At 34.9% G+C, this 19,111-nt stretch overlaps 1 protein-coding gene across 1 annotated transcript; it reads left to right on the top strand.

The window, feature by feature from the left end:
* The first annotated feature begins 6,746 nt into the window (after nt 1–6,746).
* Nucleotides 6,747–18,524, top strand: LOC132633301 (uncharacterized). Its single transcript, XM_060349616.1, has 14 exons — nt 6,747–7,118; nt 8,541–8,631; nt 8,762–8,846; nt 9,009–9,093; nt 9,656–9,725; nt 11,126–11,195; nt 14,509–14,554; nt 14,644–14,890; nt 14,980–15,185; nt 15,385–15,459; nt 16,364–16,433; nt 17,087–17,167; nt 18,044–18,123; nt 18,206–18,524. The coding sequence occupies exons 1-14, from the start codon at nt 7,003–7,005 to the stop codon at nt 18,282–18,284; spliced, it is 1,401 nt and encodes a 466-aa protein (XP_060205599.1). The 5' UTR covers nt 6,747–7,002; the 3' UTR covers nt 18,285–18,524.
* The last annotated feature ends 587 nt before the right edge of the window (nt 18,525–19,111 follow it).

The following is a 19,111-nucleotide window of genomic DNA, read 5'->3' as shown; positions in this document are numbered from 1 at the left end:
GCCTCTGACGATGTACTTTGTAGCTATAAATAGAGCACTTTTGGCTCATGGATTAGATACTTGAAATAAGAAAGAAAGTCTTCTCCTCCTCTTTACTTCTTTGTCTATATTTCTTGTCTTATATTGCTCTAATTATATAACACGTTATCAGCACGAAACTCTAATCAACTGAGAAGGTTTCAGTATGATTTTCATTTTTTTTTGTGTTACGAACATCAAGCAAGGTATGTTTTCCAAAAGATTGACTTTAATTTGGTTCTTGGAATGCATAATTATCATTCTTATTACATTCAACTATGTCAGCCTTGAACTTAATTATATCTTGAATACTCAAGACATAAGCACGAAATAATGTTAACGACAGTGGTTGCTATAGAAGCTTAAATGAATTTGATATAGGTTAATTGCCGTTAGTCTTATAATTACAACCACATCCCTATCATTAAATAATCTTACCTTGATCATTATTATGGGTTTGAATATATGTGGTACGATATAAGGAAATTACCGCTCACATTTGGTGTTATTTTATTATTCATAAAATGTCAAAGTTATTTATTACAAGTAAACTACGACAGTTTACGATATGAGATTACATATGTATTATTTTATTCGGTAGCTAAATAGCCAATGAATTAGCTGCTTAATTAACGATCACATGAAATCTTTGTGTGAAAAATAGTTTTCTCTATGATAAAAGACTCTACTCATGCATGACTAAAATTTTCATTAACATGTGAATGTAAATGTCGGCGATTAATTGCATCTTGTTCGTCATTCATATTAAGGGAGTGAAGATCATCACATTTATTTGAATATCAATATCAAATATACAGTCAGACCTCTCTATAACGGCACCCGCATATAACATCACATCTCTATAACAGCATATAACAACACCTCTCTATAACAACCAAGTTTTTTCGGAACCGATTTTTTATGTTATATTTTACTTCTCTATAATAGAATTTCACCTATAACAGTAACAACTAACTTTATAACAAAACGCTCTTTGTAAAATTACCCCCCATATAATAGCTATCTTCTTTTTTTGGTAATATAATAATTAACCATCTTTATAAAAATAGAATATCTATAATTACCAATAATAAGTGTATAGATTTTGACCAAATATTTGATCATTTAATACACTATTTATGACAAAAAATGTCATATGAATATATATATATATTTTCATTATTAAACAATTTTCCTTCGTTGTACAAAGTGTAATTAAACTTAGAATTTGACTATTAAAAATGAAAATTGGATTTTATGCATATTTTTTGCCTATAACAACGAAGTATTATTTAAATGTTAATACTGTTATAGGTGTATAACAACCATTCTCTATAACAACTGAAAAATTTCGGACCCAACGATGCTGTTATAGAGAGGTTTGATTGTATATTCATTAAATATCAAAAGGCAATAATATGAAATACATGTCCGTTTCATTAGCAAATGTTACTTATAGAATTGTAAGAAATATATGACTATTAGATCGATAATAAATATTCATAAAGTCTTATTAATTAGGACTAAGCATTTAACTTTATAACTGTAAAATTAAGTGACAATACGTTCAAGGTATTACTAATTAGGGTTGATTCTTATGATCGCTTAAAGTGAAAATATTTTCAAATGCTTACTATATTTTATTATTGATGAACTACTCTACTGTTCATAAAAAGGTTGTAGTGATGCAGGCAAGTCTCTCTATTATTGTAAATTCATTTTGGAAGGCTTGTTATGGCTTATGATAGAGATGACGGCCTCACAAGGAGTATATATGGCTATCACGAGTTTGCTACTAATTGTACAACTCGTTGGGTTCTTTGGATCCACGGGAACCTAATTAGTTCTGGATTATTTATGCCTTAAATTTGTTCCCGGAGAACAATAAAGAGTCATTGTGATGTTAATTTTATATCCCTTAATGGCTAAATGAGAGTTTGCAAGAAATATATGATCACCAGAAGTGACAATATTTCCTATGCATTGTTGTGGCTACAATTGACGATGTGTTAGAGAACAATTCTCTACATCATATGTATGCCTCGATTTGCTCCCTAAGTAAAAATATCTTAAAAAAGGTTCTAAGCTATCACAATTTGATATGCTTAAAGCACGTTCAAATGATTGTATTCTATTCCCGAAGAATGAGAAATTTTGATAAAAGCTAAAAATATAGATCCATTCCCTGAAGTGAATGTGATAATAGTTAGTAAAGCTTATATACGGACATGCGTTTGGTTGTGGAGTTATCACGACTCATCTCCGGAAGAGGTAGAATAATTGAGAAGAAATATTCTATCTTTACTCCTGAAGTAGTAGAACTTTGAAATATACTCTCGAAGTAGTAAAATATTATTCTGAAGTAATAAAACTTTGAAATTTACTCCTGGAGTAGTAGAACTTTGAAATATACTCTCGAAGTAGTAAAATATTACTTTAATCCCGAAGTGGTAAAACTTTAAACTTTACTCCTGAAGTAGTAAAACTTAGAAACATTACTCCTGAAGCAAAAAGAAAATATCTGAGAAATATATTGAAGCAATATTTCTTGTGCTTGAGCAAAATAATGAGCTATAGATGAACGTTGTATGTCAAGCACATTCAAACAATCAGGTTTCATTTCCCGAAGAGAATGAAGTTATACCATAGGTTACCTCCTGGAAAGATAAAATAACAAAGGGAATAGATGTGGTATAAACATCATTGCAACACATACCCGTCGTACTTAGGAACATCTCGAATAATTATATTAAGTATCACTTTAAGGTAAAAGAAAGCAAAATAGAATGTTTCTACTATAATCACATTGATACATTATGGTTAGTTTTATTGATTTCCTTGAAGGAAATAACAATTAATGTATCTCTTTATGAAGGATGTGATTATTATGTGGTTGACGCTTAGATACAAAATATTCATATGTTAATGATGAATTTCCCTGAAGGAGATGTTTGTAATATTAAATTTTAGAATTCAATGTTTATTTCGTGACACCAGTAGTGTCTAAATTTGCATTCATGGTACCAGAAGTATTTAAGAAATATTTGGTAATAGAAATTAATGATCAAAGGCTCCAGAACAACTAATTATTTATTTGCAAGTGTCATGACACCAACAGTGTCCAAATAATATCTGATTATGATAAATAAATTGAAGTCTCTTGAAGATGTTATATATGGTAATACCATTCATCGTAGATCGTAATTGGTACGATCGGAACACAATAGTAAACCTGAAGTTTATTTGCAATAAAGATGGTTATCATATTGAGACTATAAATGATTGGAAGATTGAATATCTCCAAGTTAATATGGGTAAGAAAGACATATGTGAAAAGTTACCCGAGTATGAGGGTATCACATGCCATGATAAAATCAGAAGTTTATTGACATAAATCTCATGCAATAGTAAATTAGAAGAAATAGCATTCGTTATGGTAAACTTGAAGTTTACTAATACAGATAATTTTATCAGTCGATATGACCATTTTGGCCATCCTGATTTAAATATGATGTGCTGATTATTCGGAATATATTGAAGAGCTAGAAGATTCTTCAAGAATTTGTTTGCGTTGTTTGTTCTCATGATAAGTCGATTACACTAGCTAATGTTGAGACTGAATTCCCTAAATTCTAAAAAATATAAAAGGTGAATGTGGGCTCCTTCACCTACAATTTGATGCGTTAATAGATGTATTTATGAGACAATCACATGTATGTTTATTGTCAACTGGCATTTTGACATTTACGAAGTTGCTTGCTCAAAATATTTGAGTTGGAAGCGCAATTTTTAGAATATGTAATCAAGACAATTCATCTTGATAGTGCTGGTTTATATCTAAGCTGGTTTGGCACTGGATGCCTCTATAATATAGCTAAACCATTGCTTATAAGAACAAAGCTTCAGATGTTGATCTGAGATATGATATATTGCATACAATGACACTTGTATGCTTTAGACCAATAAATTATGATAAATTCTCCCTTCACAATTGGTTCAGGGCCAGGAACTAGATATTTTCATCTTATAGATTTTGATGTGCGATATATAATTAATGGATATACCATGATGCACACAGATGAATTTCTCAAAAAAAATGGGGATATGTGTTAGTTTTTCTAACATGAGGGGGAGAGAATATGTTGCTAAGAAATATGTTATGAATTATCATCAGTATGATCCTCAGATAATTCAAGTCAGATGTTAGAAGCATTTACTGACCCAACTATTTCATATTTCATCTGCAAAATGCTCCTAATGTCCCTGAAGGACAGACTCTACAGCATGCATGGAGCATGGTAGACCAATCAGTTTCAAATGTAATAATCTTTGAAAAAAGAAAGGAGCAAATGATCAAAATGATCATAATAAGGAGGCAATGTGCTCTTGAAGAGCCTACGACATAACACCTCATGAAACCTTATGAGAGGTTCAGGTACCTGAAAATAATGAAGCAATGAGATCTCAATAAGTTATGTCGAATTGCGAACCGATACAAAATGATATCTTGTCGACGATATTTTGATACAATATAGTGCGCAATATTGTATAAGGTTGTGAAGATCTAAATTCTACATCTCTTAAAGCATGTTGACGTAGAAATAATTATCAAGTAATATGATGCATCTTAATAAACGTAAAGTTTATTGGACCAACAGTTCAGATATTAGAAAAATATCACATTATTTATACTGATGGAAGTTGTCACAGCCTATATGGCTTACTTGATGAAATTCATATGAAAATTCCCGAAGGATTTAAAATGCCTGAAGCAATTAGTTAAAAGTCTCGGGAAATGTATTCAATCAGATTACATAGATCATTATATGGTCTAAAAAAATCAGGGCACATATGGTACAATCGCCTTAGTGAGTACTTGGTAAATGAAGGTTATATAAACGATGTCATTTGTCCATGTGTGTTTATTAAGAAAACCAAATCAGAGTTTGTTATACTTGCTATTTTGCTATTTATGTTGATGACATAAATCTCATTAGAACTCCAAAAGAGCTCTAAAAGGCAATTGAATTTTAAAGAAAGAATTTGAAATGAAAGATCGTTGAAAGGCAAAACTTTGTCTTATTTTGCAAATAGAGCATTTAGCAAACGAGATCTTTATCCATCTATCTTCCTATACCGAAAAGTTTTAAAACGATTTTACATGGACAATGCACATCCTTTAAGTACTCCAATGGTTGTTCGCTCACTTGAAGTGAATAAAGATCCGTTCTAACCTCAAGAAGAAAATAAAGAGCTTAATGGCCTGAAGTACCATATCTTAGTGTGATTGATGCACTTATGTATCTTGCTAATGCTACAAGACCTGACATAGCATTTTCTGTTAATATGCTAGCAAGATATAACTCTTCTCCTACGCAGAGACATTGGAACGGAATTAAGCATATACTGCGATATCTAAAAGGGGACTATTGATATGGGTCTGTTTTATGCTAACAATGGCAGTACAGATCTTGTTGGTTATGCAGATGCAGGTTATTTATCTGATCCACATAAAGCTCGATCTCAAACAGACTATTTGTTTACATGCGGAGGTATTGCTATATCATGGCGATCTACAAAGCAGTCAATTGTTGCTACTTCTTCGAATCATGCTTCGAATCATGCTGAGATAATAGCTATTCATGAAGCAAGTAGAGAATGTGTATGGTTGAGATCAGTGATACATTTCATCGGAGAAAGATGTGGCTTGAAGTGTGATACAAAAATACACAAAATATTATATGAAGACAATGCTACATGCATAACTTAATTAAAGAGAGGCTTCATAAAAGGAGATAGAATGAAACACATTTCACCAAAGTTATTTTTCACACATGATCTCTAGAAGAATGGTGATATTGATGTGCAACAAATCTGTTCAAGTGACAATCCCGCAGATTTGTTCACCAAATCTTTGCCAACTTCAACTCTTGAGAAGATCATATTCAAGATTGGAATGCGAAGACTCCGACATCTGAATTTTGATCTTAGTCAGGGGGAATAAATACGCGCCGTACTCTTTTTCTCTTTACCGTGATTTTGTCCCATTGGGTTTTGCTGTTAAGGTTTTTAATGAGGCAGCACTCAATGCGTATTACAAGATGTGTGTACTCTTTTTCCTTCACTAAAGATTTTTCCCACTGGGTTTTTTCCTAGTAAGGTTTTAACGAGTCACACTATCTATGGACATCCAAGGGGGAGTGTTATGAATACACTGAACTAAAGTGTCTGTCCATTTAATTCTTACACATCACATACATGAATTCATATGTATCTAATTATTATGTAACTTCATTCTTGCCTCCGACGATGTACTTTGTAGCTATAAATAGAGCACTTTTGACTCATGGATTAGATACTTGAAATAAGAAAGAAAGTCTTCTCCTCCTCTTTACTTCTTTGTCTATATTTCTTAGTTTTATATTACTCTAATTATATAACAGAATATTTTATTACTACTAACATTCTAAATGGAAATGCCTTACAAATATAAGCTATTACAAGAACTCATTTCTCCTAACAATTTTTTTATTCTTAAAAATATCTTTTGTTTCTATTATTTAGAAAAAAAAATCACTTTTCTTTCAAACTTGATCAAACCCGAGATGAAAATATAATGCATGATTGATAAGGGGAAAAGAACTGATTGATTGACTCAATTACCAGTAGGATAAGATTTTGTCTTGTACTGCACTCTTAAATATATAATAATTAAAACACTGTTATTACTACGTTATATTTTAATGGCCCCCGACAAATTAAGATGAAACTTCCCCTTTCCCTTCCCGCAACTCCCACATTCTCTGTCGTCTCTACTATTTCTCAATTCCTCTAAACCCTAAAATAAATATCTTCTCTTTTGAATTTACTCAATTTCCTAAATATTCATTTCGTATATTGCGTACACAGCTAGATAATTATATATATCTGCGATCAGTATATCAGTAGAGAGTGTGTGTGTGTGTGTGTCTGAAAGAAAAAACAATGAGCTGGAGGAGAGTGGGTAAATCTTTGCAGACACTTTCAGCCCATATCTTACTTTTGTGTTTTACCGTTTTACTGGTTCTCAAGCTCGATCAATTCGTTGATTACTCTTGGTGGTCAGTTTTCTAATTTTTAATTTAATTTATATATTCTGAGTAATAATGTCATCATAGTAATTGTTTCTCATGCCTGTATTTCCCTGTTGTTGTTGCCACGTATGTTTTCATAATTGTTGTGTTTCTGCTTTACTTGAGCCGTGGGTCTGTCCGAATTAAGATCTGCGTACACTCTACTCTCCCCAGGTCCCATTTGTGGGATTACACTGGATATGTTGTTGGTGCCTGTATTTCCCTGGATGCTGATATTGGTCTGAATATCTTTTTTTTTCTTTTTCTTGGGAACTTATTTGTTCATAGGTTAGTATGTAATAAATAAGCTTAATTTTGGGTTATATGAGTAGTCAAATGAACATGTTTCTCTTTGTTTGTCTGTTAAGTTTAAGCTGTTGTACCAGGTAACCTCAAGGTTCAATCTTTCCTTGAAATTGGGTTATGCAATCTAGGGAGTAGGGACAACAGTGAAGCTAGGAATTTCGCTAAGGGTGTTTAAGATTCAATATATATGTGTAAATAAGCTTAATTTGGTTCCTGTAAAAAACATCTTGATCGGTATCATCAAATGTGTATATAGGCTTGATTGAAGCATAAAAGTGAAATAATAATAATGACAGGCTTTTGTCTGTTGATAGTCATTTTACCTGGCTTCTACGCGGCACTCTCAATTGGATCAATCTGCACATTCTAATTAACCTGAACACATGTACGGATCCCTTCCACCCGTTTTTTAATTACTAATGGAATATCATTCACTATTTTATTAAAAAATGGAACAAAATGAACTTGTTTAGTTCCTCGGTTGAAGGGAGGTGTCTTGAGCAATCGGAAAGCACTTTGATAAACAGATTTGACCTTGGCTGATTCAATTAATCAGTGTTTGTTTTACTATATAAAGATCACATTTTTGTCCTTCGTTAAAATAATAGTTGTACCCGTATGGAAGTGGTCAAATGAACACCATTCTTTTTGTTTGTCTGTTAATTTTAAACTGTTGTGCCAGGTAACCCCAAGGTTCAATCTTTCCTTGAAATTGCGTTATGCAATCTAGGGAGTAGGGACAGCAACTAAGCCAAGAATTTTGCTTAGGGTGTTTAAGATTTAATATATATGTGTAAAAAATAATACTTGATCTAACATTCAAGTATATACGTGTAAAGAATAAACTTTGGCATATGTAGACATTAGAATTTTCAGTAACTTAATGCTCTTGAGCCTATGCGGCTCGGCCATTTAGTAGGCGACAAGGATAAACGGTGCACATATATAACATTGGACCTAATTTTTCAATTAGAAACCGAAAGATCTGTTTTATAGACAAAGGAGCAAATAGTGTAGTGCCCCTGAGATGTTCTTTATCTGTATCACAGAGTCCTTTACCAGGTTTAGATTTGGAAATGTCTCACTATGACTTTGGATATGCAGGATTATATTCTTCCCTCTATGGATGTTTCATGCAGTTGTTGCCCGAGGAAGATTCTCCCTGCCCGCTCCATCAGTTCCCCATGATCGCCATGTATGACTTTATGCAGTAGACTTTTTGATTTTGATAAGAAAAAGGAAGTCTGTCCAAACAAAGTTACTAATCAAATTTCACTTCTGCTTTTATATTCCATGTACTGTTGTTGTTGCCTCCTTGTGGATAGTGGGCGCCATGTCATGCTGTTGTTGCGACACCTTTGCTTATTGCATTTGAACTACTTCTCTGTATACATCTCGAGAGCATATATGGTAAGAAAGGGAGAGAGACTCTACAATATCTTGTAATACGATGTCTACAAGTTTCCTGTTTCTCGGTTTTATTGTACTGTTTCGTGGTGTGTCTAGGTTCCTATTAGTTTGTTAGCCTGAATTGTCCTTTACTTACTCTTCTTTTCTTGTGTTTTTGTGCAGTCAACCATTCTGCAGCTGTGAATTTGAAAATTGTCTTTCTCCCCTTGATAGCATTTGAAATAATTATTCTCATTGACAATTTCAGGTACTGTACTGACATGTTTTTGGTGATTTCGACTTATTTGTTTGATTGCTTTGCAATGAAGCTTTGCAATGAAAAACAATCTCGTGGTTCTTGTAGTGCTACATTTCTTTAAAGAATCTCCAAAATGCCCTTGCTCTTAGAACCTAGCCTTTGTTGTATAGCTTTTCATCGAAACATTAAGTGTACTGATAAGCATCCATTTCTAAAGATAATTAGAAAATCATCGCTTCACAAGTGAACCATTTGCCTTCTGATAGGGTTAGTGTTAACATTTCTTGTGCCTCCAAGTAGAATTTTGTCATTTGTTCAATATATTAATCAGTTTTAATATTTCTTTCCCTTTAGTCCGCTTTCTGCAATATTAGCTGTTAAATCCTTGTGCATGCATGACCTGTTGTATGGAAAGTAATGAAAAGAAGGATAACCAATAAATGGAATGGAAATAGTAATACACTTCCTCATATTTACTTATCAAAAATCATGGGATTTGGATGCTACATTCACGTTTCGGTTATATGACATGTCTCACTGGTGGATAAGTACCTTTTACCTTTTGGAGCAGAATGTGTAAGGCATTATTGCCTGGAGATGAAGAAAGCATGAATGATGAGGCAATATGGGAAACACTTCCTGTAAGTTCATTTATTTGTCCTCGGAGATACAGTAACAGTATGCTTTAGGTTTTCGTAGCTGAATTCGTATTTCTCTGATTTTGAATTTCTTGATTTTGTGAATTCATCTTACAATTTAATTTGTCCTAGTGTAGGATATGTATCCTAGTCGACCTATAGTTGAAATCATTTGAGACATATCTGTACCTATAGTAACCCAACCTATGTTTTTATCCCTTTCGTATCAATATGCAACATAGAGAATTAAGATCTTTGTAACATTGAAATCTCGGGAGATAAAAATCTTTTTTGTGAAAAATTCTCTAGAGAAGACTAACCAAATACATAACTGACCAGTAACTGCATTGTTATTTTTCTGCTTGTTGACGCCTAAGCGTTAGCCGTTGCACTTAACTATGAGTATGCATTATTCATCACTTGGTCACAAGGATAAGAAATGAAGAAGCTAAGATAGTGGGGTCTTAATCTTAATAAATACCGGAATACCTTACCATATTGATCTGTTTCTCTGATCCAATAATGATCATATACTTATAAGTGACTGGAAGATTAGTATACTGTAGTTTGTTAATCCCTCCACAAAAGTGGACATACTGTCCTCTTCTGTTCATTGCAAAAGATTCAGCTTCTTTCTTTGAAGCAAAAATTTCCCTCCAGTAATTTAAACTATAAACTATTTTTATTCTATTTTTTTTTTTGGAACTGGAACTAATACTGTTCTCTATTATTTCAAAGTTTCGATGATATCTTTTTCATTAGCTACTCTACCTTTTCATAACTTCTCCCTCTATCCCAAGGATTACGTGAAAAGAGTTAATTTGAGTTGTTTAGTATTTGTTCGAGAACATGTAGGGCCATTTCTTAATTCTTCTGTGCTTCAAGTATTGAATAAGAAGGTTGTATTCTCATAAAAAAATTCTTTTTTTTAAGGAGCAAAAGATGGTACCTCAAATCTTTTGCTATCATATAAACTATATTTAAATTTGCATTTTTAGATAAGTGGGCTCCATTTTGGAATAATAAAAAAAAAAAGTTAGTAATACTATCTTTTTGAGACCGAGAGTATTTGTTCTCTAATTCAATACAATGATTGTTCAAAGAGGTTACCTGCGAGCTTGTTAAACTTGATCATGCCTTCTGAGTTGGAGGACTGTTATCAATGATTGCATTTTGTAATTGATTTGGTTGTGGTTGAATGATTTTATGATGTGTCAGTGTAAAGTTTTATGGTTTTGAAACAAGTAACTTGGTAGTATAACTTATCAAAAAGAAAAAGAAAAAGAAATAGATACCTATTGGAAAATAATTTGGTTATAGCTTTAAAACCTTTGTTCTTGTTTTTAAATAATGTGGAGGATATAGAAGATGGTGTTACTAAATGACGATCTTATGCTTTCTAGCATTTTTGGGTGGCAATCTCCATGGTCTTCTTTGTTGCTGCTACAGTGTTCACCCTTCTCAAGTTGTGTGGTATGTACCTCTCTCTCTCTCTCTCTCTCTCTCTCTCTCTCTCTCTCTCTCTCTTGTTGTGGATTTATTTACTTACGTTTGTTGCTTTGAGGGGTACAGCCTAAAGCATCTCCACTCCATGTTTTTATTTCTCCACCTCCAGTACTCTTTCCTAGACGTAGAGATCATCTATTATTTGACAGTTGAGACTACAATATACAGATGTGCAATTGGATTCATGGAAGTTATATGTATTCATTCTGACAAAGAGTAGATGAATTATATTTGTTTACCTTGAGTAACAGGATTACAGTGCAACATGTCCTTAGTCATGTTTAGGGGGAAAGCAGGGGCTTGCAAAATAAACAATTCCTATTCATTTTTGGTTGTTTGTCAGTTTTTCTAGAAGCCTATGACAGTTCCTCATTTCCTCTTTTTAGTTCTTAAAGTAGATATCATCAGAAAAATAGAGTAAATGAAGAAACTGAAAGACACTCAAATATAGGCCAAGGTCATACAGAAAGTGAAGTCACAAAAGAGAACGTTGCACCTATAATTTTTAGCAGAAAGTAACTAAGAAGGATTCTCAATGTTTGGTTGCTGAATTATCAAAGACATCTTAACACTTCTTTAAGGTGAAGCCTGAATAAGCTAAATATTTGAGGTCCGCTTGGAGACATAATAAACCTTGAAAGTTTTACTCTTGAACCAATGTTCTTTCCAGAAATGATATTTGTGCTGACATACCATTTACCAAGACGCATGACGATCAATCTTGTTCTATTACATAGGCCTTCACTTTGGTTTAGATTTCTGAGAAGCATAACTGGAGTACCTACTTTAAGTGTATGTCATGAGTAGGGATGCCAGGGAATCTTAAGCTGTTCAAAAATTCAGTTGGGTGCAACAGATCTTCATCGTTCGTGTTCACGCTTGCTTTACATACGTTATCTGAACAAAAATATGTTCTTCCTTCACCTGGTATTGTTTTCATAATTGTCCATTCAGCTCATGTACACTTGGAGGCTTCATATTAGGGCCATATTCTCCTATGTAGTCAATGACTTTTTTAAAACTTTTGGCATTGACACAATCAGTGTTATCAAAAGCGAAAAGCGCAAAAAAGCTCTACGATCAGCTGGGGCTTTAAGCGCAAAGCGCAAATAAAGTGTGGGCTTTAATGAAAAAAGGCGCAATGGTGCAAAAATACAAATCTATATATGTTTAGTCCAAGACTAATAATAATAAGCATGAATAAAAAATATACGGACAAAGGAATTGTAAAAACATTACGATAAAGTTAAATATGAATTATCTAGTGTCACCCCTTCAAGAGAGGCTCATTGGCAAGGAAAAGTATGTCTTAGAGCCTTGATGATGACACTGAAGCGCACATAAAGCGAGGCGAAGCGCTCAACATGTTTTGAGCCTCACTTCAGGGCTTAACCGCGCCTTTGACAACACTGGACACAATTAAAAGGGAGCCCTGCATCGTAGACCAATCTTGCAAAAGCACCTACAGCACGATCCCTTAAAAGCTTCCGGGATCTTTCATTACTCAAACTGTCACCTGCCCCTTCCTTTGGCTTCTGTGGATAATAAAGATTCATAGGACCTTTCGTCCCGGTCTTCCTTTTTTGAGTTTTGGAGGGAGGAGGCATCATTTCATTAACTTCATCCATATCATCATCACTATCATCCATATGATCAGCCACACATGTATTGAAATTCATTTGGGTTTTTGCCACATTCTTTTGTTCCATATAAGCTCTTATTTCCGCCTTAACTGATTCCGGACATCTTTTACAAGCTTTAGAATTTGTTCCGATACCAAGTAAATGTTGTTTGTGCCGGGTTATTCCACCCTTGCTACTTTTTTCACAAAAATTACATATAACTTCATGCTGAGTTGGACCTTTTCTACCAAAATTCCACCATATATCTCTGCTATCGGAATGGGATGTCATTATTGAAATCTGTTTATATAACAATAAGAGGCAAAAATTAATGAAAAATGAAAAAAAAAAACTACCGGAATTGGGTCACTGGCCGGCTGCCGGAAAGTCAGATCTGCCTGGAAAAGGCTAATCTGCTGCCGGAAAAAGCCAGCGAGGCCGGAAAGAAAGAAGAAATAAAAGGAAGAAGGAAAAAGAAGAAGAAGAAGAAGACGCAGCTTACCTGAAAGTGGCTGAAACTGAAGGTGGCTCTGCTGCTGCTGGTGGAAGTTGGAATAAGAAGAAGAAACCAAAGAAGAAGAAGGAGGAGACGCAGCTGCTCTGGAAAAATGATGAAATAAAACCCTAGAAATAATATTTTACTCTTTATTCTCAATATGTTTTTAAAAAGGCAGCTCTTTTTTTAAAAAAAAAATCAAAAGGCGACGCCTTGGCCGCCATACGCATTCGCCTCGCCATGCTCGCCTTGCCTCACCTTTCTGAAACTGCCACGCCTTAGCTGGCTATGGCGAGGCAGGCTCGCCTTGCCACGCCTCACGCCTTTTGGCGTAAGGCGAGTGCCTTTCATAACACTGGGCATTAGTATTGCTCTTTCTTTCAAATATGCTGGGTCATTGTACTTCTGCAAGAGGGATTGGTCAAACTGCCTCAGCAATTGATCCTATTGGATAAACACTGGGCATTAGTATTGCTCTTTCTTTCAAATATGCTGGGTCATTGTACTTCTGCAAGAGGGATGGTTAAACTGCCTCAGCAATTGATCCTATTGGATCGTTGGATGAGTTGATGAATATATCAGGAGGCAATTTAATAAGTTCCTTTTAACAATTAAGTGAAGTGAGACCCTCTGTTGTATGTTAGGCTGATCAGTACCTTGATATTCTAGACACTTGTTCTAGTTCATGATTTTCATTTAATTATGGCCAGTAATAGTTTTGAATCCACCAGGTTCTCTTTGCATCATTGAGAACTTATCCTAATAGTATCTGGATACTCCCACACGTGGGACTACTCTGGGTATGTTGTTGTCGTCGTTATCTGGATACTGAATAGCAGAAATTTCCTTCAGGAAAAGCAAAGCATTAATATTGATCAGTGTTTTAGAACAAAGTGCTTTTATGTGATAACTTTTAGGTCTGATAGAATGTGGCCTAAAGAGGTCTCTGGATATTTGCTTTCTATGACTATTTCATTGGTAGATGAAATATGGAAATGGAATAAAGAAACTGAAACACCCTGTAATTCGTGTTCCTTTAAGGACAGTTCTATTTCGAGCCTAAATGTTATCCAGTGTTTGACTGGTTTTAGCGTATGCAAGCCTTTTGTTGCCTGTCCATGTCACTAATACCTATGTTAACAATATTTCTTTGTTGTTCCAGGCGATGTTGGCTCTCTGGGCTGGTGGGACTTGTTTATAAATTATGGGTAACTCTTTTGTGTGATGCTCTCAGTCATCTTTCTTCTGATTAGTGGCTTTGGCTAGAACTAACAAAGCCCAACATCTGTTTTGACAGTATTGCTGAGTGCTTTGCGTTTCTTGTTTGTACTAAGTGGTCAAATCCAACAATTCATAGAAGTTCTGAGACACGTGGAGCTAGTTCTTCGTCTACTACTATCAGATATCTTGACTGGAATAGTGGCTTAGTGGTTTCCTCAGAGGAAGAATCCCCGAGTAGAATGTGTGGACTTGCAGACCTCGGTGGTCACATAATGAAAATTCCAATTATATTTTTCCAAGTTCTCCTCTGTATGCACCTGGAGGTAAGTTACTCTAGATATAATTACGGCCCAGCTAGTGGTCAGAGGGGATGCTTCCATATGCTTCTAACATTCATGCTTCTGAATTTCAGGGAACACCTGAAGGTGCGAGGCACATTTCTCTTCCACTTCTATTTTTACCCATATTCCTACTGCAAGGAGCTGGCGTATTGTTTGCTACATTAAGATTTATTGAGAAAATTGTTCTGTTATTGCGAAGTGGAGCTGCTGTTGGACGATACCATGTTTTTTCTTCACGAGTGCGTGACTGCTTTGCATTTATGCGTCAAGGTTCCAGGTAAAGTCATAAGGAACCAACATGAGGCAGATAAATTATTACAGGTTTCGTTTCTGTAAAACATTGAAGTATACAAAATGAAGGATTATAAAATTATGGATGACACAATGACTTGTAAGTTTTAACTGTCACATGAATGGTGATTCTTGAAACTGCAATTAAGTGATGGCTAGTATGTGTTGGTATTTTCAATAAGCAGGCTACTTGGTTGGTGGTCCATTGATGAATCAAGTCGAGAGGAACAGGCTCGACTATTCCATGATGGATTTCCTGGGTAAGAATGGCCTTTTCTGTTTCTTTTCTCTTCTCATCTGCCTGAGTTCTTTGCATTGTTTTCATTTCTATGAAGAAAGGATAAATCTGTTTTTGTTTCTGTAACAATCCTATTAACGTGGTGAAAACACTTCTATACAAGTGGTAAACACTATAGAAACATATACAAGACTATGGTTCTCTATAAAATAATATCATATCATCTATACTGACAAGAACCTCATGGGTGCTCCAAGTTCTACTAAAATCCTTCAAGGTCCTCCTGTCCTTTCCCTCCAACGCAGCCAAATAAAAGCCAAATGGCTATGCCATAAGCGCGTCATGTTCTTTCCTCCCCAGCTGAACATTACATCATCTGCTGTTGGTGGCTTTGACCACTTACCAACAAATTTAGCATTGTCCTCAAAATTACTATGCAACAAGTAGTCTGTGTGTTTTTCTGAGAGTTTGGACATGTGAAACCAGCTAATATATGTTATATCTTTCTTTTCCTGAACTTACCCCTTGCTGCACCTTGCAAGTGAAAAAGTATACCTTTCTTGGAGTTCTGGGATATATATTGTTGTTGGAACACTATTCCTCCTTTCTTAGTAATCTATGGTAGGACTTCTCTGAGAAATTCCGCTTCCCCTTCCATTCCAGTTCCAAGTTTCGTGGTCTGACACTTTGATGTTCTGCTTTTTGAGTAATTTCATGAGGTTTTGGAACTCTATCTCCCAATTCTCTACAATTCTTCTAAATCTCAAATCCCAAAGAAATCACCTGTCAGTGTATCTCATCCTTTAATCTTCAACAACCTATTCCTGATCATTTGGGAGTGAACTTGGCTGAAATGAAGTCTGTGCTATTACTTCTGCGGATTATGAGACTCTATTTCATTATAATAATTACTTATTGTTTTGCAGGTATAATACTTTTTGTGGTTATCCACCTGAAATAGTCAAGAAAATGCCCAAGAAGGATCTTGCTGAGGAGGTAAGCTTATCGTACATGTTTTCTTTGCTTATGAACTTTCCTGAATTTATGTTTTAAAATCAATTATATGATAATTTCCTGATATCTGATAATTCTCTGCCAGGTATACCTATATTAACAAAGAAATTATCTGCCTAATCTATATATACAGTGTGTATCATTGTTGTGCTAATATCTTCGAAGGTTTACTCATAATCCTGTCGTCTGACCACACTTGCCCACAAAAATTTGGTATGTGTTCATATGTTCTGTTGGACGAACAGTTGCTTTTTATTTGTCCAACACATTATGCAATAATACATCTCATCGTTTTTTTTTTGCGCGGGGGAGGGGGGGTGGGGGGGGTGGGGGTGGGTTAGTGCCATAAAAATTTGGTATCATGGCCATACCCTTTTCTTTGGATGATTATTTGCTTTTTATTGTAAAACGGTTACTCTTGTAATAATAAATCTTGCTGTTAACTTGCAATCATATTGCTTTTTACCATACATGCCACAAAATTTTGATATTGTGTTCATACCATAAGTTGCTTTCTATTCATATAATGCATTCAGCTCTTGCCATTAGCTTTTTCTCTGCACTTTTGGGGATCTATCACTTTCTGCCCATTCTGTAATTCTTTAAATATTGTCTTTTGATTGGCTTTGTCATAGGTTTGGAAACTTCAAGCTGCTCTGGGTGAGCAAGCAGAAATTACTAAACTGAGCCAGCAGGAATACGAAAGACTTCAAAATGTAAACTTCTTAATTTCACCTACCCCTTCTCAACTCTGTGATGCAGGAGATAAGATCTTTCATCTATTTTTAGTATATTGCATGGACTATATGTTGCACTTTCTCCTTTATTATATTACTGGCTGTGGCATCTTTCTCTTTTGTTAATTATCTAGACCTCCAATAGGCTATGAAATTAAATTTGTCTGCATCTTTCTTCTTATATTCTTCTTATTTTTTTCTATCTACCCTTGGACTATAAGAAATATTGTCGTCTTCATGTCTGATTATTATTATTGCTATTACGGGTTTTCTTTCACTGCCTTCCTAGGGGAAAATAGAACTTTTGACTGATAAACTGACACAGGTTACTGATGGCTGAAGTGACATTTTAACTATAAACTTTTTCTGCCCCTTGCATGAAATAGTACTTGCTAATGGGAATCCTTAAGTTGTTAGAACAGCAACAAAAGCTACTACACTCAGTAGCGACTAGTGAGTTGCTGTGATGCTTAAGTTTAACTTGAAAATAGCCATAGTCCTTGAGCTGTATGTCGTCAACATTTTTTCAATTTATCTCGACAGTTCACCTCCCATGGAGTTCATGTCTTATTGGAAGATCTCAGAATACATTTTACATTTCATGTCTGGTAATCTAAATGAATAGATAGATAAATGTAATACTATGATTTCGTTGACTGGTCTAGCTTGAGATATGAGATAACAGTGCTGTTTGAGATGTGGGTGTAGTTGTGTGATTTCATACCATTTAGTTCTTTTGATAAGTCGAATTATCTCACTTTTTCTTCTGTACAAAATGTTACAATTGTTTATGTGAGGAGATCTACTTGCATAGTTCATCACATTAAACTTACAACAATTTTCAATACTGTGCAGGAAAAAGTTTTATGTAGGGTTTGCTTTGAAGGAGAGATTAGCACAGTACTACTCCCTTGCAGGCATCGCGTCCTATGCAGGTAATTTTCTCTACCATTACGGGCAAGCATATTAGCTACTTGCCAATAGTACATATGCTCATTCTTTTCTTATGTGGTGCAGTTCTTGCTGTGAGAGATGTAACAAATGCCCTATCTGCCGTGTCTCTATTGCGGAGCGCTTGCCTGTATATGATGTATAGGTTAATCCATAAAATTTCTGTCTTTTTTAGTCCCCTTTCAAAATGTCCGATGTTGATACATGGAAAGGTAGTTTATAGTTGCTCTATAGAGTTTTGGGCAGTTAGTTTGCTTTGACTAAACTAACGAAATTAGGTAGGACACATTTGGGGTGCACTTGCTATGCTAATACCGTAATCTTTGTAAATATGTGTCCCTTCTAATGAAGGAAGCTGTAAATATAATATACTTTTTCTCGGTTTTTTCATTTAGTTAATAGTATAGTTTCCCGAGTTTTTTTGGGTTATTCAGCAATCGTCTAGTGGACTTCGAAAATCTGAAGTAATATTTGGTTTCAATATTGAAGTTGTGTACGGCTATCAGATTGCTTCCTTTTAGTGAAACGATGTCTGGATATAGTTACAATTCGGATTATTCACGTTCGTCCAGATTGCTTCCTGTTTTAAGCTGTCTCGTGCCCAATAGGATAAGTTACAATTCAGATTATTCATGTTGTGCTACTTAAGCGATGCCCAAAAAGGCACTTTAGAAGTTTTAAACAATTTTGCCCAGCTCACGTGCGCCAAAAAATTAGTTGCTAACTGTCCCGTGCTGACAGCAGACGCGCAGTCACATTTTGGCCACTATCAATTCCATGTGTATAACCCGCGAGAGCTGGTTGGGAGAGTGATTTTCAACATAGGAGATTTGAGAATGATACCTCTCACCAGCAGCTTTCTCAGTCAGAGTTCGTTGCACCAATCTTGTCTAATGTGATTTACGTCTCTCGCGTGATTTGCAAGCTATTGCATCGTGAGCAGATTACACAACACACCCTTTTTTAGCGGCT

This window comes from Lycium barbarum, chromosome 3 (genome assembly GCF_019175385.1).
Source record: "Lycium barbarum isolate Lr01 chromosome 3, ASM1917538v2, whole genome shotgun sequence".
Classification (NCBI taxonomy): Eukaryota; Viridiplantae; Streptophyta; class Magnoliopsida; order Solanales; family Solanaceae; genus Lycium; species Lycium barbarum.
Note: the sequence above shows the minus strand (reverse complement) of the source record. Positions and strands in the feature narration are given on the sequence as shown.